This window comes from Hippoglossus hippoglossus, chromosome 7 (assembly GCF_009819705.1).
Source record: "Hippoglossus hippoglossus isolate fHipHip1 chromosome 7, fHipHip1.pri, whole genome shotgun sequence".
In the NCBI taxonomy this organism is placed as follows: Eukaryota; Metazoa; Chordata; class Actinopteri; order Pleuronectiformes; family Pleuronectidae; genus Hippoglossus; species Hippoglossus hippoglossus.
This window is the reverse complement of record NC_047157.1, coordinates 7,836,883-7,862,596: the sequence shown is the minus strand read 5'-3', so window position 1 is coordinate 7,862,596 and position 25,714 is coordinate 7,836,883. Positions and strand designations below refer to the sequence as shown.

Sequence of the window (25,714 nt, the reverse complement as noted above, 5' to 3'; positions counted from 1 at the left end):
CTATGAACCCCCTGAAAAGCTAGACTGTTGTAGAAAGTAATTATTGATGGAGACACAAAGTAATTCAGTATTCCAAATGGATCCACATGTCGTAAGATAAGAAAAGTAGATCCTTTACGATAAGGTAAGGTAAGATAAACGTCATGGATCCCACGCAGGGGACGTTCACTTGTTACAGCAGAAGATAGTAAGAATGAGGTAGATAAGAGAATAAGATAGCCAATCAAATTAAATACAAAATGAAATCAAGGAAAAATGCAGAGAATATGTACATAATATACACCTGTCACTACGGTTTTAAATATTATTTGTAGAGAAAATGTACTTGCTTGAGTAAAATGCATAGGCACAGGATGATCACACAATGATGCATACTGTGTTTGTGCATTGGTATAAGGAGATAGTGAAATAGACATATATATATATATGTGTGTATATATATATGTGTATATATATATATATGTATGTGTATATATATATATATATATATATATATACTTTTTAAAGTATATCGGTAGGTATGATATGCAAAATGAACGAGTATAAAATGCTATTTTATATACATATACATAAATGGGTAGGAATTCAGTGTTGTTTAAAGAAAGCAGTATACTCAATATAACTATATAAAAATGTATCTATACATAAAAAGGGACTAATTCACATTAGTATTCGGTATGATATGAATTTGAAGATGGTTTGTAAGCATATGTATAAATGGGTAGAATTCACAATTAGAGGCATACTTGTGGAATTATATGATTGGTATACGTTACACAGATAATGTGCAAGTTTGTCTCACGATGGGGAAATCTGCAGTGTTACAATAACAAGAGGGATATAATAAACATACACATCGGTAAAAGAAATGTAAACATAAAATATAAACACATGGAAATATAAAAAATAATGGTTAACAGCATGTTGTTCATGTGTCTATATGGCACTAAAATACAATTCTGGGATGTTGCTGTCCTAATTATTTTTAGAGATTTTCTTGTTATTAGGGGATCTTTTCTTGTACGTATAAAATCCTGATCTTCAAATTCCATTACAGCGAAATTAATAACAAAAGTGATAACTATGGGATATGAAAGTAATAATCCAAGATATGATCTAAAGTTCTTAGGTTTTTTGTGAATGCCAATCAGTATAATTTCCAACACTGTGAAAGTGGATACATAAACCTGTCTTACCAATATGTTGGCTACCTCAAATTCTTTAAACGATGCACATATCACACAGTCTGCCAAGTAGGCGCTGTTATGTAAGTACAGTTTTGGAAAGCCTAATTGTCAGATACCTGGCAAGAGCTCTACTGATGATATACTGGAAGGTGTCTGGACTAATTTCATGTTTATGTGACCCACAACAGCAGAATAATTTTACTGCGGGCTGCACCACAAAATCCTTTGAAAACTGACCTGAGTACTTGCAGTCTATCAGTCTACAAATCTGTGTCGTATTTCAAGTTCAAAGAAGGGGCTCTCGTGGTGACGTCTCATATTACCCCTTGTTTCTCCAGTTTTTAGCTACTTGTGTAGAGTTTTTCCTCCTTGAAGTACCTGCCACAAAGCTTAATATACAGTTTTACTACACATGCTCTCAAAGCTATTTTCAGGAACCGCATTAGTTTTGGTCTCAGAAGAGATTCAGTGTCACATGGTCTGAATTGTATTTAGATAACTTTTATAGTTTTTGGGGTAAAACTGGAATATATTCTGTTCTAGGGGGATTTTTCAATTTACCTTTAATAAATGAGTAGTTGTTGGTAGAGGGTGCCTCTCGGTTCTTGTAATAATGAACTGCTCAACATATTTTCCACATGACTCTCCTCAGTTTTTTAAACTAAATATTTTTTTTAAATCTACCACCTCTACGTCAACACTTATATCCTCCAAAAGGTTTGTTAGTAACTAGATTTGTATCATTGATTTTCATAAAGGATTACAAATGATGTCATCTTGACCCCTGTCACAATTTAGCCAGGGTATAGTGTCAAGCCCTGTGCTCTACCTGGTCAAAGGAAGGCTGTCTAATAATGTTATCTGAAACAATGCTAATTACACAGAATAGATGATCAGTTTGAGTGCTGTTAAATTATGAAAATTTAAAATCCTGGTGAGTTTGTTGAGTTCTTAACCGTCACATGAAACAACTTTGTTGTTTCCTTCTCAGACTGACGAAATTCATAATTCATTCATTCCTCCTCTCTACTTTTCATTTGTGGCAGCTTCTAGTGCAACACGTTGTTCTTCTTAAATATAAGTCACATGTGTCTTAAGAATGTTTCATCTGCAGCACACGTGTTAGACATGTGTGTGTTAACCTGAAAAATACAAGTCTTTTTTTATTTTAGCATTATTTGTGACTTTATTGTGTAAGGGCAATTAAATGTAACCAAGAGATATATTCTGCTATCCCCAAATTGCCATTTCATTTTAAATGTACATATATATATTTAGGCATATTTATTAAAGCCAAAGCTTGATTGTGGTTTTCATATTATAATGAGTGATAGTGAATATTTGGAAAAGCAATAACCTAATTTAAAGTGTGTGTGTGTGTGTGTGTGTGTGTGTGTGTGTGTGTGTGTGTGTGTGTGTGTGTGTGTGTGTGTGTGTGTGTGTGTGTGTGTGTGTGTGTGTGTGTGTGTGTGTGTGTGTGTGTGTGTGTGTGTGTGTGTGTGTGTGTGTGTGTGTGGTGACAGCTGTATGATGCATTTTTTTGTAGGTGTTTGTTGGGGGGTGGGGTTGGGGGTTCAAAGTGACAGATGTGCGATCCATTTTTTTGGTGTGTGTGTGTAGCAGCTGGAGCTCACACAAACCGGCTGTGTGCTGCTTGAGTCAGTGTAGACTGGCTAAAACCAGCTTACACTGGTTTTTACCTCCGCTGGCTGGCTTGAATTTATGGCTTTATGAGTTACCAGAGGGGCAACATATAATGCTGACTAAAATATTTATGTGAAGTTTAATCTTGTGCCTCATATTAAGACTTTAGGAAACAAGTGGCAAATTTAATTCACTGAACTCATTATTGGTCGGGTTGTATGATTACAGCGGTAATTCCATTTAAAAAGTCCCAACTAAAGTGATTAAGTGAAACAGTCGTCGTTGTTTGGCTGTGTGATTTAATATTCTAATAAAAATGCCAGGGATGACAAGATTGAATCTTCTGGAAATAAGTGCTAAATCAATTAGCCACCACGAATAGGCGGCTGGTGTCCCAGGAATTTTTAATAACAGGAATTGACCTAAAGGAAATTATGGAAATGAGCTGAAGATCTTGCTGAAGGCCTTTTATTAATTATCTTTTATTTGAAACAGGACACTTCTTAGCTTCAGGCGTTAGAGGCCTTCAAATTGTAGTTTAAAATTGTGCTTTTTCTCCACAGTGCTGGTTTATTTGGCTTTGTTTCCATTTTCCTTTGCACCATGTTTGACTCATGTTCTGTCTCTTCTGTCTTCAGTGAATGTCATGCGGTGTACAGTGTGCCACCAGGACTACAAACAGAGTGACATTGTTGAAAACTACTTTGTCAAAGATACCACAGAAGCAACCAGCACATCTGATGAAAAGTCTGCACAGGTATGTCATAATGGTGAACCCAGTGGCAACGTACATACGTGTTTCAATGTTTGTATTTAAATAAAACATATTCTTTTTCAGTATTTCATAAATGTTGTCCAGCCAGTCTTGGTGGGAGGGCAAACGTTATTGATAGCTGCAACAGAGTATACTAAGAAAGATGTCCATTTTGTGTCACAAGTCATTGTCTTGGTCTATGCTCAGGGAAAATGTCTGGAACACCATAGCAATCATTTTTATTGCAATTTTACCATCCTGCCAATAGCAATAGGTCTGTCCTGGAGAGCTATTATCTGTCTTGAATAGGTTCGAAAAGGATTCTCTGTTGCATTAAAAGTTGTCTCTCTTATTCATATTATTCAAGTCATCTTCAGACATTTCACTCTCCCATTTCTTGTTGAAATAGTTTAAGTTTGTAGACTTTTGAACTGATAAACCTTTTATCAGAACAATCTCTGACCTCGATATAGTGAAGAAATACTTTTTTTTTATATGTTTCAATGGCAAAGATAGACACAGCACCTACATTACAAATTCCGCCTAAAAACCTGTGGCTAAAACAGATTAAAACATAGAGAAAGCATTGTGGTTGTTCAGTCATAGATCTTGTTTGTCTTGTTTATAAGAAGATTGCTCCTTTACTTCAAAGGATCCACAAAATGAATTGAATTGTAAATGCATAGTTGCATACCTACGCCGTCCAGAGAAAGAAGCTTTTTTTATTTTGATTTCAAAGGCTTTTCTCTAGCGGCACTAATAAACCCTGACCATGTATCTTTTGACCCATTCCTCAGACCCAATTGAGTTGTTGAGAAAACCCATGGCCATTTATTTAGTCTCACTCATATGGAGATAGGGTCTGTCCTGAAGATCGTGATCTTTCATTTTAACAGCACTATTTCTTCAGTTCACAATGAGATTTATTTTCATGTTTTCTCTTTACACCTCTGCCCTCTCTTTCGCATAGCTCCTGCTCATGTACACATTTTCTATGCTCCTGTTCAAAACTGTTTGTCTACACTTATACACAGATAATACATAGATTAACTGCCACTGCATAAACGTCCTGTGTTTCACTTTGAGTCATGTTGGTGTGCGCTCAGGTTTTGTGGCAAAAGCATTAAAGAATCTAACGTGAAGATGGCAATCTCAAAATTTAAGTTGACTTTCTTTTAATAAAAATAGAATAGAAACTCCATACTAAAGACTGTAACTCCCGACCCCTGAAATAATACAATACAAACAAAACTCGCTAAGTACATGTACAAGGTAAAGTGTTGACTGTGAAAACACAGCTATACTAATAGATCTTAGTGGACTGCACTCCATGGACTATTTTAAGTGTTATATTGTTTTCTTAGCATTATGAGACTTTAATAAATAGGCAATTTATACTTAAATATACTATAATGGTAATTACCTCATACAGTACACTTGTAATAACGAATAGGTGCTATTGAACTACAATTATTAGTAGGTTAGCTCTTCATGTCGCACATTTTTCTTGAGGCTGGAAATGTGATAGCCCGAGTTATTTCTTTATATAATGATGGAGGCGCATCTTAATGAGGACGGTTGAATTCAGACATGTGAGATGGATGGTTTGCAGTTTTAATGACAGTGCTGGATCGAGACAGTCTCAGATCATCGAACACAAAGTATTTAACCCATACTATGGATGTGGCACCAATATAACTTAAAGGTTCATTGTGTAAGATTTAGGTGAAGGGATCTATTAGCAGAAATTGAATAAAAAAATATAGAGGCAAACGGCAATGAGCAGGTTCGAGCCTTAATTCGCTCAATAGGAGGAAGCAGCAGCTCAATAAGAGGAAGTAACTCAATAGGAAGAAGTAGCTCAATGGGGGAAAAGCGGCTCAATAAGAGGAAGCAGCTCAATAGGAAGAAGTAGCTCAATAAGAGGAAGCTGCGCAATAGGAAGGTTTTTGGTATTTTTTGTGCACCCTATGGGCAAAACGCAAAATTCTTAAACACCCCTATTTTACCATACGATATAAACCTATTTCAATATTTTCACGGTGATTGGACAAATATGTCAATATTTATGTCAATCAAGAGTTATGGCCAATTTCCCTCTAAGCCCTGCCCTTGGCAAAAGTTTATGGTTGTTAACAGCTGTGATTGTTGACCAATCGTGATAATTTTTAATAGAAATTTGTATCTCAGTCTCACAATGCTCTATACTAAATTTAGTGTTGATTGGTTGAAAAAACAAAAAGGAGATTTGACATTACTGCTTTTTAATTTATGCAAATTAGCAAAAATTCATAATGGCGGACAGTTATGGTCCAGGAGGCTTTTTTGTAGAACACATTGAGCTGGGCTTGTATGTGAAATTTTAGGTCAATCGGACAAACTGTGTGAGGCGTGTGGCCTGTCAAATGTAATAGCACCACCATGTGGCTGATTGGGCTCAATTTTATTGTGCATTACTTGTACAACATTCCCAATGGATGTACCAATTTTTATGTTTCTAGCCTAAAATTTATCGAAGAAACCACCCAAAATATGTAAATTTTGGATAGGCCCACTTCCGCCAATCAATTCGGCACTTTATATGTACATTTCTAGTTGCCCCTAGAGCATCCCTTTCAAATTTGGTGAATATGGTTTAGTGGTTACTGCGCTATAGATTTTGGGAGATTTTAGAACCCCCTATGGGCAAAACTCTAAATGCTTTGCTCCGCCTGTTCCTGTACACGACACAAACATATCTACCAAGTTTGATGATGATGATTGGACCAAATGTTGATGAGTTATGGCCAATGACCTGTTAAGCCTCTCCCCTTTCAAAAATGTGTTGGTTAATTGCAGTTTTTTGACCGATTCAGCTCATTTATAAGAGAAATGTGTATTTCTGTCTCACTATGCGGTGTACCAAATGTTGTGTTGATAGGATGACAATTTTGGGACTTCATACAGATGGGAGAGTATACTAGAGTACTGATCATCAGCAGGTGTGATGGAAATCTGAAAATACAAGAGGTTGGAACACCAAATTTGTCTGTGTATTTTAATAGGGGCTTTCTGCAGAAAGGATCAACACAGAGAGTCACATGGATCTCAAAGTGAAGATGCAGAACAGTCAAATGCAAGGATCTTATATAGGAGAACTAAGGCTGTTTGTCTGAGCCAGTTCAGACTGGTTCTGTAGGCGCAGTTTGAGACAGGAATCAAGACACAGTAAACTGATTTACATATGTTTCCTTTGGAGATAAAGCAGACAGAAATTCAGTTCTTTGGAGTGTAAATAAGTAATAAAAAGGTCATACAGGTTGCAGGTCATAAAAGTAATTAGACAGGTCTGCAAAGACTTACTTTTCAACTACAAAATAGGTTTCAACCACACTTAGTTATTTTTCCACTACAAATGGTTTTTTAAATGTGGGTAGAACCTGTTTTAAGGTGATAGACTCCTTTTCCCAGTGTCAGTAGAGAAGTTTGTCTCTGAGTGTTATGTTCAACTTCACAAACGAGGCACTCTCTCATCTCGTTGTCTCGCCAAATTAGTGCATTCACCCAGGTGTCACGTTTCCACCACTGTTGATCAAAGCCAATTAAATCTGTGTCTACTGCTGAGTCATTTGAACTGCGAATGAATGCCTATTGTATCCATTTGTATCAATTCCATTTGCAGACAAAAGCCAGATGTTAGTGGCTGTATGTTACCATTGACCATGACACTTTACACTTAAATCATCTTGCATGATGTAAAAGCATTTCAGCAATGATGTATGTGAAACTAAATATGCCCAAACTAACATCATGCTTTGAACAGTTACAGAAAAATCTCTCAAAATATTACTGTCAAAAAAACAAAATGTTTTTTTTCTGTCTCAATATGCTGCAAAGGACAGTGTCATTATCAACGCAACATTTCTTGATGATTGATGACTGTGAGCAGACTTGTGACTCACTCCAGAGTTCTTTCAGATATTAAATAATGTTATCTTCTCTAGGTGTGCACAAGTTGCGAGGACAACGCAGGAACTATAGGCTTCTGTATGGAATGTGGAGAATGGCTTTGTAAGACCTGCGTGGAGGCCCACCAGAGGGTCAAAATTACCAAGGACCACAAGATTCGCACAAAGGAGGATGCTGATGCCTCCTCTGGTAAGATGGGTGACCTTCAAAGTGAAGGGCAGGACAATATTTACTGTAGAAAAGACTGCAAAAGCCTGAATAGGACAAAATGTAGTTGAAGTACTGTGCATGGAGTGCTGCTGATAGGCTGTTGCCATGGTAACAATGCTGCAGAGTCTTGTTGCTTAGATGGTACCTTCAGCTAGGGAGACCATGCACCCTGCAGCTATTACCAGGGTTTTTTAGTCCTTTTTTTCTGTCTGTTTGCAAACTGTCCTAACTACTTAAAACTCAACTTTGTTTGATGTGTTTTCACAGAGTCTGTTTGTATGTCAGGACAGAGGCCTGTTTTCTGTCCCATTCACAAGCAGGAGCCATTGAAGCTTTACTGTGAGACCTGTGACACTTTAACCTGTAGGGACTGCCAGCTGCAAGAGCACAAGGAGCACAGGTAATGAAGCCTTTATCTACAGTTAGCATAGACTTTACATTTCTGGTGACAGTATCCCAGTATCACACAATAAGATTTGAATTGATTGCCTACCACTAAGGCACCTGTTAAGCTCAGCTCATTACAGTACAGATGATGACATGATGATGATGATATATATTATGATGATATATATATTATAAGTTGTCGTGTTTTGAAACATGCATCAAATTTCAACCTGCCATACATATCATTAAAACAGCTTTACACAGGTAACATTAGTCATCTCTTTGGTAAAGGTTATAAAAGGTCAGCAACTTTACTGATAATAATTGTGTGGCTCATGATCACATGGAGTAAGACTATTCCTTAGTATATATATATATATATATATATAATTTAGACAATGCACAGCTCCAATGCCCCACAGCTCCAATGCCCCAGGCAGGACGTGACATATCTCTAGGCGACGTGCATAGCAGCCGAATGATATTACATCTCTGCTATCTTAAATCGGTGTAGCAGCCATGCTCCCCCTTCTTAAAGTATTATAACAAGTCCCCGGCAAAATAGAAGATTGTGGTCAGAAGAAAAGAAAAGGCGGAGCAGAGAGGGACAGAATTAGGAAGAGAAAACCTGTTCACCAAGAAGGGACCAGGTCAGTCAAGTGACACTCGCACTGTACAGCAGTAAAGGACTGTGGTCAAGCCAGCCTCCACTTCCGAAACAGATGGTCAAAAAATTGTCCAAATTTCTCATTACCACTGTGTGACTAATATGTCAAAACCTATAATGAAGAAAAACTTTAATTCAAGCAACAAAATAACAGAGACTTTCCACAGACTAATTTCACTTCACAAAGTTCACCACCTGAGATTGTTGTCATTCAAAAGACGGCAAAGGGCAGTGAGTTACTGCGCTGCCTGCTTGTTTACTAGTCTGAAAACCGTTACATCAACAAATTGGGTTAGCCTACAAAATTAGAGGTCTGGTGCTTTGCGTGAAAAGGGTTGCCTGAAAAGGAGTCAAATTTCTTATTGTCCCAGTCCTACCATGGCACGGACCCAGGGACCCCGTGACCCAGGACAGCTCCACTGCCAAAGCCAGAGGGCGCACAGCCCAGCCTCAGCGCCACCAAGCCCAGCATAGACACCCAGGGAGCCCTGCACAGCTCCACTAAGTCTGTTAACAGTGTTTATTTTGGTTCTTTTCACACATGTTTAAACCGTTAAAAAGTTATTTTTAACGTTTGTAACAGCTCTGTCAGTGATTTACTGCACTACTTGGTGTCTCTATCATTCACACTGCACACTGCCAACCAAATCGAGTCAAACAGAGCGTGCCCTGCCATCTCCTCCAGCTCTCCATACATGGCCTAATTCGCAAATTCTGTGGTTTTTACCCTGTTGGAGTTTACACGTGTCCGATGACAGTGTTTGTTTGTGCTAGTGTCGGATTTAAGAAATGTATCGATCATTATGTGATGATCAGTGTTGATATTGTTGTGTCATTTCAAACAAATCTACGTTTAAAGTGTAGTGGGTCTGAGACATCAGCTGAGTGGGTGTTAGTGAGAGAAGAGAGAGAGGCGAAAGAAAGAGAGCGAGCAGAGTGTGCACAGCTAGAAAGATTTTACTCATTTAACAAAAGTGTGTGTGTGTGTGTGTGTGTGTGTGTGTGTGTGTGTGTGTGTGTGTGTGTGTGTGTGTGTGTGTGTGTGTGTGTGTGTGTGTGTGTGTGTGTGTGTGTGTGTGTGTGTGTGTGTGTGTGTGTGTGTGTGTGTGTGAGATAGAGAATGTTTAGTTTATTAAAGGATTAGTTCACCCAGAAATGAAAATTCACTCATTATCTACTCACTCCTATGCCGATGGGGGGGGGGGGGGGGGGGGGGGGTGGATGAAGTGTTTGAGTCCACAAAACACTTTTGGAGTTTCAGGGGTAAACAGTGTAGCAGCCAAATGCCATATGCCTCCATACTGCTCGTGTGGTGTCATCCAAGTGTCCACAAGCCCCGACAGTCATATTCGACTCGAAACGAGGTCATTTTCCCTGTGTTTTAAGTCTAAATGTCCACCAGAGGTGGCTAAGCTAGCGGACATTTCCAACGGTCCCTGAATGCACCTCTTCACAAGATATCAGCGGACTTTAAGGCTTAAAACACGGTGTAAATGATGCCGTTTCGAGTCGAAGATGAATGTCGGGGCTTGAAGACACTTGGATGAAACCACATGAGCAGTATGGAGGCAAGTTATGTTTTTTTGTTTTATTACATCTGAAGAAGGACTCACCATTGACTTCAATTGTATTAGATTTTGCTCTTGTAAAGTTTACCACTGAGACTTCAGAAGTGTTTTGTGGACTCAAACATTTCACCCACCCCTCCATCGGCATAGGGGTGAGTATATAATGAGTGAATTTTCATTTATGGATGAACTATTTCTTTAAGGGGGGATTGGCGGTACACTGAGAAAAAATACATACTGTCACAGCCCTAGAGACATGAAAACATCAGTTGATGGCCAGTTTTCTCTCACCCAGTGCCACCGAGCAGACACATTCATAGAATAAATGAAAATACACATTTGAATATCGATTATTTTTATAATACCTGGTAGCACTGAAAACGAATACTTGTTTTTCCCCACCATAAAATACAAAAGAAGTTGCCTACTGAGAGACTCACACAAATAGATAGAGTGACTGCAGTTGCCTTTGTTCATGTTTCTTAAGTACTGATTGATTAAAAGTGCAATTGAAAGGGTCTCGTGTCAAATTTGTGAACTGTTAATGGCCCGTAGAAACAGTATTTAGTTTTAAGTTTTGTTTAGCATAAGAAAAATCATGGTTTGTCAGTTTGTTGAATATTGTTGAAGTCTATTAGAGTGTCTCTTCTGTTCTCAGGTACCAGTTCCTGGAGGAAGCTTTCCAGAACCAGAAAGGCATCATTGAGACCAGTATAGCCAAGCTCCAGGAAAAGAAAAACTACGTCCATTACTCTGTTTCTCAGGTGCAAAGCAGGTGCGACTTTGTCATCTCCACATTTTTCTCCAGTGCAACTCTCTGAGACAGTTTCTGTATCTTAGTACACTCTGTTTTTTTTCATCCAGGTTAAAAGAGCTGAATGAGACACACAGGAAGGTGGAGCATGAAATCAAAATTGCAGTGTTTACTCTTATAAATGAGATCAACAAGAAGGGCAAGTCCTTGCTGCAGCAGCTGGAGGTAAGAGAATATTCATGATAGTCAGCTTCACCAAGAATCTCATACTGTCCTACAAGGTCACTGTAAGAAGATAATTGACTGATATATATATATATATATATATATATATATATATATATATATCTCTAACAAAAATGTTTTGTATAGTTCTTGTGTCTGGTGTCTCTTGAATGTATCTATACATACAAATACCATGAGACATAATTATCACGATGTCTCCTGCTTTTCAACTACTGCTTGTACCTGCAATCTCTGAAACCAGTTCATATAATGTTGTATACGTCTCTTGCTTCCCATTCGATGTAATCCTATTCATTTATTATTGTTTGCTGCAATCTATATGGACTTCTGTAGTAACCCAAACTCCCATCAGAATCATTGAATATTCCCCAAATTATCTAATACATCTTGTATTTAACATATGCCAACATTTTTGTCAAACTGTTTAACACTGGTGTTCAAGTTCTTTCAGTAGCAGACTCCTAACCAAAAATATTCTCCTTTTCTGTCTAGAGTGTATCCAAAGAGCGCACTATGAGGCTTATGGGTCAGCATAAGGATACCACACAGCTTGCCCAACAGATCCACCATGTGCTCACCTTTTGCCACTGGGCGATCACAACTGGCAGCAGCACAGCTCTGCTTTACAGCAAGAGGCTGGTAGGTTTCACATTAGCTCTGGATGTTCAGCAGTTTGAGGGGCGAAAGCCTCCAGTGTACTCAAAACGGCGTTTGCATCACAGATACAAGAAGATTGGTTTGCGACCAAAGAAGCACTGCATTTGGCCGTAGTTGAGGGTTCCCATGGCTCCTCAAAGTCCTTGAACATGTGTGGATTTGAAAGGTTAATCAAAGCTTGAATTGAAAAGCGTTTGAATCTTTTAAACCTTTTTTTACAAAACGTTTGAAAATAGGTCTCATGCTGTTTCTCTTCAACTTGTAGGAGTACATCAAAGTAACATTACAAAACATTCAAGGCTCTCCCTTTTTAGCGTCTGTCAAGTAATTCTCGATGTTCAAATTCTTAGTGTTGTAAAAGTAATAAATCTTGATCCCTGTTTCAAACTATTCTGCTTTGGATCCTTGAATTGTAGCAGATTGGGTCTGAAAAATCCTCAAAGTCCTTGAAGTCAATGTTTAGGAGGTTGTGGGAATGCTGATAGTTCGGCTACAAATGTTATTGTATGTGTTTTATTATTTAATTAGAATATTAAACAAGAAGTGATTGGAGTTTTAACTGCTTGCGACCTATCTGTGAGATGTGGCGTGGATAGTATTATTCTGCCTTGTAGGTTTGCTTTTAGCTGCAAAGCACACAGCATTTTGTTTGGAGTATTCTGCTGGCCCAACCTTTTTGAGATTTATTGGAACAGTTGCAAAACCAGCTTTTCCCCCCACATTATGTGGACATTGGCACAAACAAGGGATGCTTCTGCCACGTGTATTCAACTACTTACCACAAGACAGGCAGCAAATTAGATAACTGAGATAACTTTATTTTTGGATTGTAATGTTTTTTTAAAGGGCAAGTTGACAAATGGGCATTTTGTCGCCCTGATGTAGCCAGGCATACTAACCTAAGAACATGTATATGTTTTTGTGTGTATGTAGATACTGTTCCAGCTTCGACAGCTCTTCAAAGCTAGACTGGAGCCAGCACCACAGGCCAATGGAGTTGTGCGCTTCTTCTGTGACCCCACCTTCTGGGCCAAAAATGTGGTGAATCTAGGTGAGATTGCAACCATGAGACTGACTCAAGAAATACAAATGTCCATAACTGAATATCGATTACAGACACAGTTGCTTTTCAGACCCCTTTTAGCAACTTTCTTCTCCACAAAATAGCAACTAGTGATAAAACTAGAAGCTGTGGGACAAACCAAAAGAAAAAGGAATAATTCATACCTTCTTCTAACTTTAGGTAATTTGGTCATTGAGAAACCACCTCCAGCAGCGCAACCGCCCAATGTGTTGGTAGGAGCACCGCCTATTTCACCAGGCCAGGTTCATCCCAGCAAACACCCAGGACAGATCAACCTGGCCCAGCTCCGGTTGCAGCACATGCAGCAGGCAGCCTATGCACAGCAGAAGCAGCACCACCAGCACCAACAGCAACACCAACAGCAACACCAACAGCAGCACCCACAGCAGCACCAACAACAGCAACAGCAACAGCAACAGCAACAGCAGCAGCAGCAGCAGCACCAACAGCAGATCCAACAACAGATGCGCATCGCCTCCCAAATGTCCCAGCAGCACGCCAGACAGGCCGGTCCACCCATGGCTCAGCAGCAGGTACGAACCAAGAAAGAAAGTGATGATCTGTCCTCCAATCGATAACACAAGTGATGGGCCATATTGACATGTCACAGTGGGGGAAGCACAGGGCTTACTGATAATATTGGATCCCAGTAATTCATTTCATTATTTTCATCTGTGCTTTTCCTACTGTCATGACATGTTAAAATGTCTTCTGTGACTGAGGCTTATTGAAGCTTACCTTAATATTAGTCTTAATTCTACTGACTATTATTATGATTATTATTGCTATGGTTAATATTATGAGTAGTATTATTTTAAATAGTGCAGTACCCATTGTAAACCTGCCCGTTTGGAATGTTTTTTTTGCTTGGTCTGTGTAAAGGCTCTTGAGCTAGTTAAGAATTATTCCTTGTGATTAGTGAGTCCTATGGTGTATAAGTGTGAAGGTTTGACATGGAAATTACCTTGTACAAGATTAGAATTATTACTAAAGGAGCAGTGAGATGATTTGGTGATAGACTTAATCCATGATGAACATACACTTGGAACATGTGTTTATTTACATATCATGGACGACCATGTATATGTCATGGTTTTAATGTCATGGTCTCCTTGAATTCCTGTTCCTCTCATATTAGCAGATATTTAGTGCATAGGTTTTCAATCAACAAATCTTTGAATAAACATAATTTATATATTTTGTTCCCATGTTTGTATCACACTTTTTGATTTTTACCCACTGCTTGTATGTATGATTTTTGAACAGCCTCCAAGGCTCATTAGTATGCAGCAGCTACCAAGAGGGCCCGGGGGTATGAACGGTGGACCAGGTTCCCCAATGTACCCTTCCTCCCACCACATGCGCCTACCGGGTCCACCACAGGGCCGAATGCCCACAGCCCAGCCGAGACTCAACGGACAGCAGTATCCCCCCATGATGCAGCCTCAGCTACAGCGACAGGTCAGTACAATCACCCTGATCTCACAATGTGGAAATTATGTAACTTTTATAGCATATTGTGACTGGTTTATAAGGAATGCCTTTGTGTGTTTGTAACACGTTCAATGCTGCAACTGTTGGATTAACTGAAACCGTGTTGATTTGTTAAAAGGTTGTTAAACCCAAAATGTAATTTCAAGTGTGGAAGCAGTTGAAGTATTACAGACAGGAGTACAGGAATGCCAAATATAATGTTGAGGCCAATATTTGATCCAACAGAGAACACTAAGCAGTTAATTTTTAATTTAAGACTATATTTATTACATTGAAGTGAATTAGAGTAATATAGACGACTGTATGTGAAATGAGAAGATGTATGTTCTTAAAAAGGTTGGTGCTGATTCTGACTTTTCATAGTACTTAGGTCAGAGGTGCCAGTATCACAATCAAAACATTGAATTATAGTGAAAGTTATTTGTATGTGCATCATATACAAATACAACAAAAATACTTGACCAAATGAAATTAAAAACAAAAATAACCAATGAAATTGACAGTGGAATTGACCTTTTTCTGTCCAGGTGTTGACTTTGATCAGAGGCCTATGAGCTTTCTTGATGGGTCAATTTCTGCCAGTTATTGTCCTTTTCCACCACTGGAAATTACTCATGGTTTATCACTTTTTTCATGACAATGATGACAATGTGAAAACAGTGCAACAATGTGAAATGGTCGCTCATAGATTTATCACATGAGTCAGATGCTCCTTCGGCTTAGTAGGGTTTTATAGCAAGTTTCAACTCATTTTCATTTATAGATAGTGGAGGCTTTTAACTGCTCAAAACATATCTCTGAGGCTGGTAGAGACAATAGAGTGAAAGTTAGACTTTAATTCACTTCAGAGTAAAAAAAGCACAACTACAAATATGTGCTAATCTTTCCAGAATTAGCCTGTCTACAAAAATAAAAAATGTGATGAAACAATTTGCATTGTTGTTGTGTCTTCATCTTCATTTCTGCTGGATGACAAATATTGTTAGAAGTACTTGATCTTCAGGCTGCCTTCATTCTCTGAGCTTCAACTTCAACTTGATTTAAATGTAAATGCTGTGGTCCAGTTTGTTTGTTCATTTTCAGGTTTTGGTAGAATAATGTCAGTTGAAAGAGTAAATGCATTCTTCATTTTATTCATTATAATTATGGCAGGATTGTACTTGGGACTGCACTGATATTATTTGGACCATGAGTAAATTGAAATTTACAAATGGCAGTTTAGCTTATCTGAACTTCCATAAACAAAATGCAGGTGAGCGAACTAATGCAACGATGTTTAACCTTAACAGACCTGTTTTTACTTTTCCCAGAACAGATGCTGATTTGTTTACGGTTTCCTTGGTTTATCTTAACACTGCGTCACCAACGTAGCTAGACATGCAGTACATCTGGTTATTTTTTCTCAAGTCAAGTATTGTGTACAGTATTAACATGTGCATTCATTGCCTGCATGTAAGACTAGGTAAGAGAAACTCCAGATATCCAGCCCCTTTTTCTTTGTGTCCAGATGTCTATAGAATCTGAGATGAGCCACCCAAGGTTTCGTTTCTTACTACAATCAGGGGTTTGGCACCTTTTTTCCTACCTTGTCATTTTTGTGTCTTGTGCAGCATGTGTTGTCACCCAAATGCATGATCATGCAAAAATGTTGTTTTCACAACAAAGTTTTTTCAGTTTTTCAATTGAGTGAGTGACCTACCTCATTGTTTCCTGTCCTTCCTTCCTTTATACCCTTTCTTTTTCTTTCTTCTCTTCTGTCTTTATCTTTCCTTCCCCCCTTTCTTCCTTCATCCCTCACTCCCTTTTTCTGTGCAGCATTCCAACCCAGGGCACGCAGGACCTTTCCCGGTGGCGTCCCTCCATAATGCCAACCCCACAAGTCCGACCAGTGCCAGTATGGCGGGTGCCCATGCTCACCGAGGGCCTGCCAGCCCCGTCATAGGTCCCATCGAGCTCATCCCCTCCGTTACAAATCCTGAGAACCTGCCCTGCCTACCTGAGATCCCACCCATTCAGGTGCGCACATTCTTACCATGTTTGTTTCAACCACAATTCTTCATTTTTTAGTATTTTATCGGCCAAATCAATCTTTAAATGTCAGTGAAAGCCAGACATTTAAAATGATCAATATATCTAAAAAAAAATTATAAACTTTAACTGTATTTCTTCAAAATATTACATAGTCATTCCTTTTTCACATCAGACAATATGACATAAACTGGTGTTACTGATAATATTAACCATAGCTCTGTTCAGTTCAAGTAGAAGACATAACCGTGACGTAACTGTGACAGTGAACCAGCAAGTGAAATACCAGGACCTAAAATGTAATTCAGCCTGCATTTGTTTGATATTTACACCTGTGCTATTCCTACTGTGTCATGTCAAAATATCTGCCAAAAAAAAGGTGGTGTTATAATGAATAACTGAACAGTTTGGGAAGAAGAATATTTAGTGAAATTTGAAATATATATATATGTAATGTAGATGAATGAAAGTGAATTAAAACGTGAATGAAAAAGAAACTGTGATTTTATAGAAATGTCTAAAATGTGCCATAGTTATGAGGAAAGATCTACAAGTCTCTACAAGATCTACTCAGAAGTCTTGAGTCACACAACCACAACTGCCACTCTTTGTCTGTTGCTGTTTATACTTACCTTGGCTGAGAATCAAGTCTTTATTGAATCTGTAATTCCCTTTGACCACCTTGAGTCACAGCTGATATTGTCCCCATCACTTTTCTTCTCTGGCTCTATTAGCTAGAGGATGCAGGTTCTAGCAACCTTGGAAACCTCCTGTCTCGCTACATCACAGCCAGCACACAGCATCAGCTGGGCTCAGTAGACATGAATCCCTCACCTGGACTGTCTACACACTCTCCTGGATCTTCAGGTACACTCATATTCTCATCTAAAATCGTTCTATTATTTTTTCGGCTTACTAAAGGTGTCCTAATCAGATTCCTGATAACATCACAGGCTTTATGTAGCCATGTCACAAAGCCTTCTCAGTCTCACTCAGTCACTCTCAGTGCTCTGCGTAGCTGATGGCTCTGACTGTAAAATACTGTCACTCTACTAATAAATTAGGAAATTTCTAGTTTTCTTTCTTAATGTCTCTTTCTTTCTTTCTGTCTGTCAACCGCTCCTATGATCGATTTCAAACATGGTGGGTGTATTTTGTGGAAGCCAGGAAGGGCAGTGTTTACTATGAAGTGCTTTGGATGAGCGGTTTTTGAGAACCTGACCCTAACCCCCATTTATTATGAAACCCTTATGATGGGGTGACATCATCAGTGATGTTATGACAGGGTTTTTTCAGACTATCCACTGTCGCGATAGGGATCAATTGGAAGTGATTACTGCTGCTGTATGATCTGTTTCCTGTCTCATCTCGGTTTGCAGGTCTGTCCAATGCCCACACACCAGCACGACCTTCAAGTACATCCAGCACAGGGAGCAGAGGCAGGTAAGAATATAAGATGGAAGCAAAACTCCCTGTTTATTTTTAGAGTCCACTAACACATTAGTCAAAATCTTTTAGCTTAGAATAGAGATGTTTGCCCTGTGCTTGATATAGGGACTGGAGTCACTGCCGTCTTACTGAACTAAATCATGATAAGCAGTTAATTGGTTTAATGTTAATTTAATGATTGATGATTTTCTCCATTATTTGTTTTTGCGTCTATTTAAGCTGTAGCTCTGCAGGGAGGGCAGGGCCAGGCACCGGAGCTGCTGCGGACCAGGTGAGGGTGAAGCAGGAGCCGGGTACCGAAGAAAGCTACAGCTGTTCATCTTCTTCTCTGAAAACAGAGCGCAGCAAAGATAGCGGGAGGAGTGCCTGCATGGTATGAGCACTATTCTTCATCCAGTAGTTTAAAACTGGAAAGATGTCATTATCTGCCTGCAGCTGGTTATCTGTACTACATGGTGCTGATGGTCAGATTTTTATAACAAAATGTTTCACCCTGTCACAGGGTGACACGCCTTGAATGGTCGTAAATGCATAATTACAGTAGATCTTTAAATACCTATAAAAGTCAGCATTTGGCTCCAATGTCTTCTTTTTACATTTGACTTTCATGACATACACAATGCTGTATCTGTTTTTCAAAATAAGGCATTACCTCGAAGTATATACAGATCTCTGCCAAAGCAGGTTAGGGTTAGCATTTAATACAATAGTGAAGCTTGTCTGAGATTTAAGTGAAGACTTTCATATTTGCAGATTATTTTAAGGACACAGATTATTTGTATATACACTTTGTTACAATATTGCCCCTTTTAATAAGAGTATATGGATGATGGAATAGTGAAATTGACGTGAATAAGTTCAATTTATTGAGATTTATCATTGCATTCAGTTCGACTTTTGACTAAGTAAAATGTGTGAAAATAAGAATACAATGGAAAGATTATCACACCAAATTAAAATTAGTTAATATTTTTGTGTGTTTTCCCCAGATGAGCAGTCCTGAGAACAGCCCCCTCCCTCCATTAGGACTCGCAGTCCAAGATACCTTCAAGTCGCTGGCGGACCTCATCAAAACAGAACCCCAGTCTGAGACAGCTTGTTCTGAAACGAATGGCTCCTATGCAGCCACATCATCATCTTCCACTTCCACTATGACCTCCACTACCTCATTCCCTGAGAACAACAGCAGCACGACAGGCCTTCCGCTCACTAATGGAAATGTAGACAAGATAACGGAGAGCAAAGAGAGCACAGCGTCTGCTGGAACAGGCAATCCTGCTGGGAAAGAGGATGATCCCAATGAAGACTGGTGTGCTGTTTGTATCAACGGTGGTGACCTGCTGTGCTGCGACCACTGTCCCAAAGTGTTTCACATGAAATGCCATGTACCCACCATAAAAATCTTCCCAAAGTAAGTGCTCCGAGCAGCTTATTTTTTTTCTTCTAATGGTAGTAAAACCTGTCTGTGGAACTCTCGTAAAACTCACACACATTGAGAAAGACAGAAACGAGTAAAACCAGAACATGTTTTAAACAATAGACAAAGTTGATCCCTTCTTTGGAGAACAACTTGCAGTGCAGTTCTTCTTCAGTGCCTGTTCAACATTATTCCCAAAGGTGTGTGGCATTGTAACAAAACATTTCCTGATGGGCATATTGGATTCTCTATACCCTGTGATGTCACTGTGATTTCATTGAAGTCAATGATGATGTCAAACTTGTGACATCAAACAAATTGCATTTTTAAAATAAATTTGGGAGTCGGGGTCTAGACAACACACTCTTTTATTCTGAATGTTCCTCGAAACATTTAGCCTTGGCTGCTGATGATTGACACAGCATATTAAAGGTTCGAGAAAATGTGATTGTGACACAATGTCCTCCTGTGATTTTTGTGTCTCAGGGGCGACTTCCTCTGCACTTTTTGCCGGAGCCTATCCAGCCCTGAGATTGACTACTGTGATGACAGTAAGAAAATTAAAGGGGAGCAGAACCTGAATCCCCAGGACCAAAGGGTCAGTACATCCACCATTTCCTCAGAGAACCTCATTGTGATATGTACACAGCAGCTAATTCTCTCTCTTCCTCTCTGTGCAGAGATGTGAGCGCCTCCTGCTGTACATCTTCTGTCATGAGCTCAGCGTTGGCTTTAGGGAACCTGTTCCTAGCTCTGTAAGTGACTCATCACCACACACTCGTGTGCACAGTTCAGCCTGTTTCACTATCAGTTGACTGACCATCATTCCACTTTCTCATTCCTGATTGTATGAAAAGATATCCTTTCCTGTTTTCAGAGTTTCGTCTTTCCACTTTGGGCTTTAGTAGGCATCATTTAGTAGGCTTTATTTGGCATCTCAAACCAAAAATTTGGCATCTCAAACCAAAAACTAGAATGGTACTCATTCCCCGTCCAAGAGTTTTTGGGTAATGCTGCTAAGTAACAGACAAACAAACAAACACTGAAGAAAACATAATCTTATTGGTGGAGGTAAGAAATTAAACTTATTTTAGACCACACAGCAACTTTTGAATTTAGTTTTATTGTAGTTCATACATTTTGCAAACCAGAAATAAATGTGAAATACACTGGAATAAAACTGAAAGTACCTCATTTGCATCCTATGCGCTGATATTGTTTCATTTGTTTTATTGCATAATGTGTAATTTTCTATGTGATTAATAATTTATTAGTTAGCTCTCGGTAGGCTCATTTATTTTATGAGCTCATAACATCCCCGAGACATGCTTTTAATGAAACGCAATACAAGTGAACATAACTTCATATAAGCTTGCACGTTGACAAATTAGTTAGCTGTCAATCACAATCACGTTAATGAGGTTTCAGTAGGGTAGAGTCCTTGTGACTTCATGGTGTGGGGGCACACGCCATGTGGCTGCACCTTTTCCACTTCAGTTACACCTGGGAGCTATTTTTTTTACTCTCCCCTCATCTTTATGTCACAAATATCAAGCTACCAAAAGAGGGCAGAAATGCCAAAGAGAAATCAGCTTAACAATAAGTGACTCTTCCGGGGTCACCTCACTCTGCTGATGTTAGAAACTGTTGTGGGTCATATTTCTTTTCTCCAGCTCTAATATTACCAGGATCTCCAAAACTCCCAAACTTAAAGATCTTCCCCAAGGCAGATAAGTTCAGATTTCCCCCATTACTTCTTGACAACACTAAAAGTTGAATTCATGGTTGCACAATAACAAGTAATTATACAGCTCAGTTGCACATCATGATGCTGTAGCCTTCATCGAATAAGTTCTGACAGATGGACTTAATTAATCTGGGTGTATTTTTGTTGTGGATGCTGTTCAAGTGCCTGTTGTAGCTTTAAATGCTATTTTTTTTTAAGGGACTGTAACTGGTCTAACCAGTTACCAGCTGTCTGAGAGACCCGTCAACACTAGAGCCTCAGCCAGATTTAATAGCTATTTATCCTTTTTACAACCAGTGAGTAATGCATACCACCACATGTGGTGTCCTGATAGGGACCAAAAAGATGTTCTATTTTTCAGGTTTTCCTTTAGAGCTGATCCATGCTTTCTTTGTTTCTGTTGTTTTTCACAAACTACAAGCTCCACTTCCCTCCACCTCTCATGTTCACAGCAAATACAAACTTTTTAAAAATCCTCTGAAATGGTTAAAGTTGTTGTCTAACCCACTTTTGTTTAACGTAGGTGCCCAATTACTACAAGATTATCAAGCATCCCATGGACCTGAAGAAGGTGAAGAAGAAGCTGCAGTTACGGAGCTCCGAGTACTACAATTCCATTCTGGAGTTTGTGTCCGATATGCGCCTTATCTTCAACAACTGTGCAAAGTACAATGAGGTGAGCAGCATGAGTGTTTAGCCTGCTTCGGGGAATGACATCTGCTTGTGTGTGTGCATGTTGTCAATGGTTAGACTGGTATGGGTTGAATTTTAAACAGCGTCCAGCATATTCAAACGTATAGACTGAATAATTTGACCATTATCTTATCCAAGAACAAAAAGACTAATACATAAGCTCTTTAGTTGATAAATCATTGACAAAAACACATTACCGTTAGGTATTATTTATATTCTCAGTAAAGTCAAAGTTGTCCAATACATTTGTCTAACCTTAATGTGAAGATTGGAAAAGGGAACTGGGAAGTTGTGCATTCAGCCTGCATTGTGCGTTGTTTCTTTTATTAACACTGGCTGTTGGAGGATGTTTTCTTACACTGGCTTCAGGAACACTGTCTGAACCCTGTTAACACTGTCAGCATCACTGTGATATATCACAAGTTTGTTTTTAATGGATGGCTGTTGTCGCTTATTTTGAAGTTGTTATTTTTGTTGACTCTTCACATTGGGTTGCTGCTGTATGGGTATCAGTTAAAGTGCTTGTGATACCATGTACCCACACATATGTTCACTGTGTATGCACATGTATCATACTTGAAAACCACATGGGGGAGCTGCTATCTTATCAAGAAGATTTACAGTCCTAAAGACCCAGTGACTTCTTTCGGCTGATAGTGATCGTAAAGGAACAGAGCCTCAAAGGATCCCCTCACTTTACATATGTTGTTGTCATGCAAACCAAATTAACAGCAAGTAGGGTCTCCACTTGACAGGGATGTTAGTAATGTAAGATATATCAATTTAATTTGCATGAGTAAACAATATAGTGAAAGACTCTTCAGCTGCACATTGTCATTGTAATGTGATTAGATTACATGAACTTCAAAGTAAGTAGTTAGTCATGACTGGCTGAGTAGTAGTAGTAGTAGTTTCTAGGTAGTAATTTAGAGCACAGCCCATGGCAACACATGTCCAGATTTTTAAGATCGATTTAAGCTCTTTGGATTTATTCTTGTCACATTATGCTGAATTTGTAGGATTACATAATTATTTAATCTATAACAAAAAGTGGCATTATAAGATATATATATATATATTTCAAATGAGAACTTTTATACGCATTGAATATGTGAAGATCCATATTTTCTAAATATCTGCATTAGAGAAAGCTACCAACAAACTGTAGAGTAGTGTTACCTAAGAATGAGCCCTTCATATCTATACAGAGAGTGATTGCTCCTTCATCTGAATTCCACTGCCATGTTTCTACAGTAGCCCTGATAGGACAAACCAAATACTGTCTCTAGAGAGGCCCTTTCACCTTTTTACATCACACATGGAAAGAGAGGGTGAGGGAAGGGGTGTTCAGTTGGTTGCAATATGAATCCGTACCACTAGATGGCACTAAATTATATGCATTATACATATAAGAATGTTTTTCTAAGGGTGAAGAAGTAAGGATGCAGAGTGTTGTAGAAGAGCACAAAAAGCAGAGGCAGATTGAATAAACTCCGATATGATTAAATAATCCATGATAAATTCCGGTTATTATATCACTTGCAAAGATAACATTCTAAATCCTTAATATCAAATAATAAATAAGCATGAAAGAGTGACTTGTGGTCAAACAGGGAATGTGTCCCTTCCAGAAAGTGCACTAAATGAACCATCATAGAGAGGGTGCTGTAGTAAATGTACTGCAGAATAATTATATTATAGTCTTATAAACTCTTGATGACCTGAAATTATTACATTAGAGCCTGTAGTGTCCCACAGCCTGCGGGACTGTATGGACCTTTACTTGCTGTTAATTTGTGCAGTAACGACTTGGTGATTCACACATCGTAGGCCCGAGCACAGTAGGCTGTAAGCAGATTTCTGATCTTATCAAATAACCTGCCTGTGCTGTGAACTCTTTTCTTCCCCCTGCTGCTTCACTGTCTTTGTTGTAATGTTATTGCCCCTTTTTAGATGTCTCGAATAATCCAGGTTTATGATGAGGAGAAACAGATTAATACACAGGTAAGCCGTTTCAAATAGAGTACAGATGCATTGTCTCCTCCCACTGAGGCTCCAAGAAGCATTTTAGTCTTCATCCCAGAGAGAATAGAGAATCCACGAGCTTCAGATTTGGGCACTCAAACGGTTTCAAACTGAAAAAATATATTTACAAAACTGGCTGAAAATATGGATCAGATTATTTTCATTTAGTTTTAAATGAAAGAATGACAGATTACAGGGGTTTAGAGATTCTGGAATAGCCTTAAATGTCTCCATCATAATGTCTCATTTGGTTAAATTTACTTGAGAAGAAAATTAATCAGATTCATTGTGAGGGAGGGATCACATGAGCTATTAGGGATTTATCAATTCTGTATCAAAGACTGAAACTGCAACAAGACGGAAGCACGATACCCCAACTCGCAGCCACTCTTAAAGATGCAGTCTGTTGAGCTCTCATTTCTTTACTATTATAACAAACATATTTTTTATTTCCCTTTTTCTTATTCAACTGTCACAGCAAGCTTTATACAAAGTAAATATTACATACACACAATATTACATATACATACACACCTATTTTTTTGTCAATGTTCATGTTGAAGTGATCACATCTGCGGGAAAAGTTATATCAGTTCAAATAGCTCAACAATGTTATTGTCTATCTTGCTGAAGACACTAGGGAGAAAAGCATAAACAACTTTCCTATCAAGTAAAATCTTCAGGGTAGTTTTTTCTTCTTCATTCAATTGAATGAGCCATTATCAATTCATAGATCCAGATATTGATCTTTTTGTCACTAGTTGATCAATTTAGATAAACAGTACATTAATGTTATGGCTTTGTGCTCAGTTCCTGATTAAATCCATGATATTATTATTAATAATACACCAGGTATACAAGAGCACTGGGTCACAAGTTTTCTGCAAATATCTTTCATATCCAAGCAAAATTGTATTGTAGCTCAAATATCCCAAAGCAAATCAATATTGAATCAAATTGGAAATTGAATCGAGACCTTGTGATTTGGAAATTAATTGATTTGGTAAATTATTAGCGATGCAGGATTCTATTTTTACAACCTCTCACAGTATTTTGTTCATTTAAGTTCAGAGAGTTATAAGCAAACAGCTGCACAGTGGCCTCAGTGTAGACTTTGTTTTGATGTAACATGTTTTTCAAGACTAAGTTTCTCTTCATACAAGTGAACTCCTGGGTTTGGGGCTTGTTTCCGGCTGGTTAAAATCTTCCTTTCAGGAAATTAGCTCTGAAATCATTTAGTGCCAGTAGAGTTAAGACGGGTCATCCTCTTATAGCGAGGGTGGTGGGTGTTGAATCACCGAGTTAATCTGACAACAGAAAATATGTTTAAATTCAGAGTTTTTAGTTAATTGCTTTCTAGAAACTAGGGAAGTCAGTGGGCGTTGGATGGGCTTTTAGGTTTTTCTACACAGGAGTGTTTTAATGTCAGTGGTATTCGAATATTCTGAGTAGCATTAAAGCTTTGCACATAATTCATTTCTTCCCTGAAACCTGAAATTTGTTCTCAGTATCATAAACCAGCCTCACTGACATTTTGCCACTTAACTGTGAACTGTGTAAATGCTTCCTGGAACCACAGTGGGACAGGGAGGCAGGATATCTCTGCTCTGTACAACAAGGTTGAGCCGGGGCCACCCTGCTGCCAGGAGTCTTAACCACATCTAATTTGTCTCCTCATTGTCCTGTTCATCCTCCCTGCTTCCCCCCCATTCCTTCCTCCTCCCACTATATCATGCTCTCACACCTGCTCCCTCC

At 38.7% G+C, this 25,714-nt stretch overlaps 1 protein-coding gene across 4 annotated transcripts in view; it reads left to right on the top strand.

The window, feature by feature from the left end:
- Positions 1-25,714, top strand: part of trim33 (tripartite motif containing 33) — a 28,456-nt gene that overhangs the window by 1,894 nt on the left and 848 nt on the right. Inside the window, exons 2-20 of one of the 4 annotated variants that reach the window (XM_034590030.1) lie at positions 3,470-3,588; positions 7,569-7,722; positions 8,011-8,143; positions 11,024-11,140; positions 11,230-11,344; positions 11,858-12,004; positions 12,956-13,073; positions 13,266-13,639; positions 14,373-14,567; positions 16,108-16,164; positions 16,416-16,616; positions 17,363-17,495; positions 18,008-18,071; positions 18,297-18,450; positions 19,067-19,488; positions 19,981-20,092; positions 20,175-20,249; positions 21,765-21,917; positions 23,888-23,938. In XM_034590030.1, coding sequence (XP_034445921.1) covers positions 3,470-3,588; positions 7,569-7,722; positions 8,011-8,143; positions 11,024-11,140; positions 11,230-11,344; positions 11,858-12,004; positions 12,956-13,073; positions 13,266-13,639; positions 14,373-14,567; positions 16,108-16,164; positions 16,416-16,616; positions 17,363-17,495; positions 18,008-18,071; positions 18,297-18,450; positions 19,067-19,488; positions 19,981-20,092; positions 20,175-20,249; positions 21,765-21,917; positions 23,888-23,938 — 2,894 coding nt within the window. The remainder of the gene's footprint in view (positions 1-3,469; positions 3,589-7,568; positions 7,723-8,010; positions 8,144-11,023; positions 11,141-11,229; positions 11,345-11,857; positions 12,005-12,955; positions 13,074-13,265; positions 13,640-14,372; positions 14,568-16,107; positions 16,165-16,415; positions 16,617-17,362; positions 17,496-18,007; positions 18,072-18,296; positions 18,451-19,066; positions 19,489-19,980; positions 20,093-20,174; positions 20,250-21,764; positions 21,918-23,887; positions 23,939-25,714) is intronic. The other 3 variants (XM_034590032.1, XM_034590031.1, XM_034590033.1) reach the window with 3 other exon arrangements.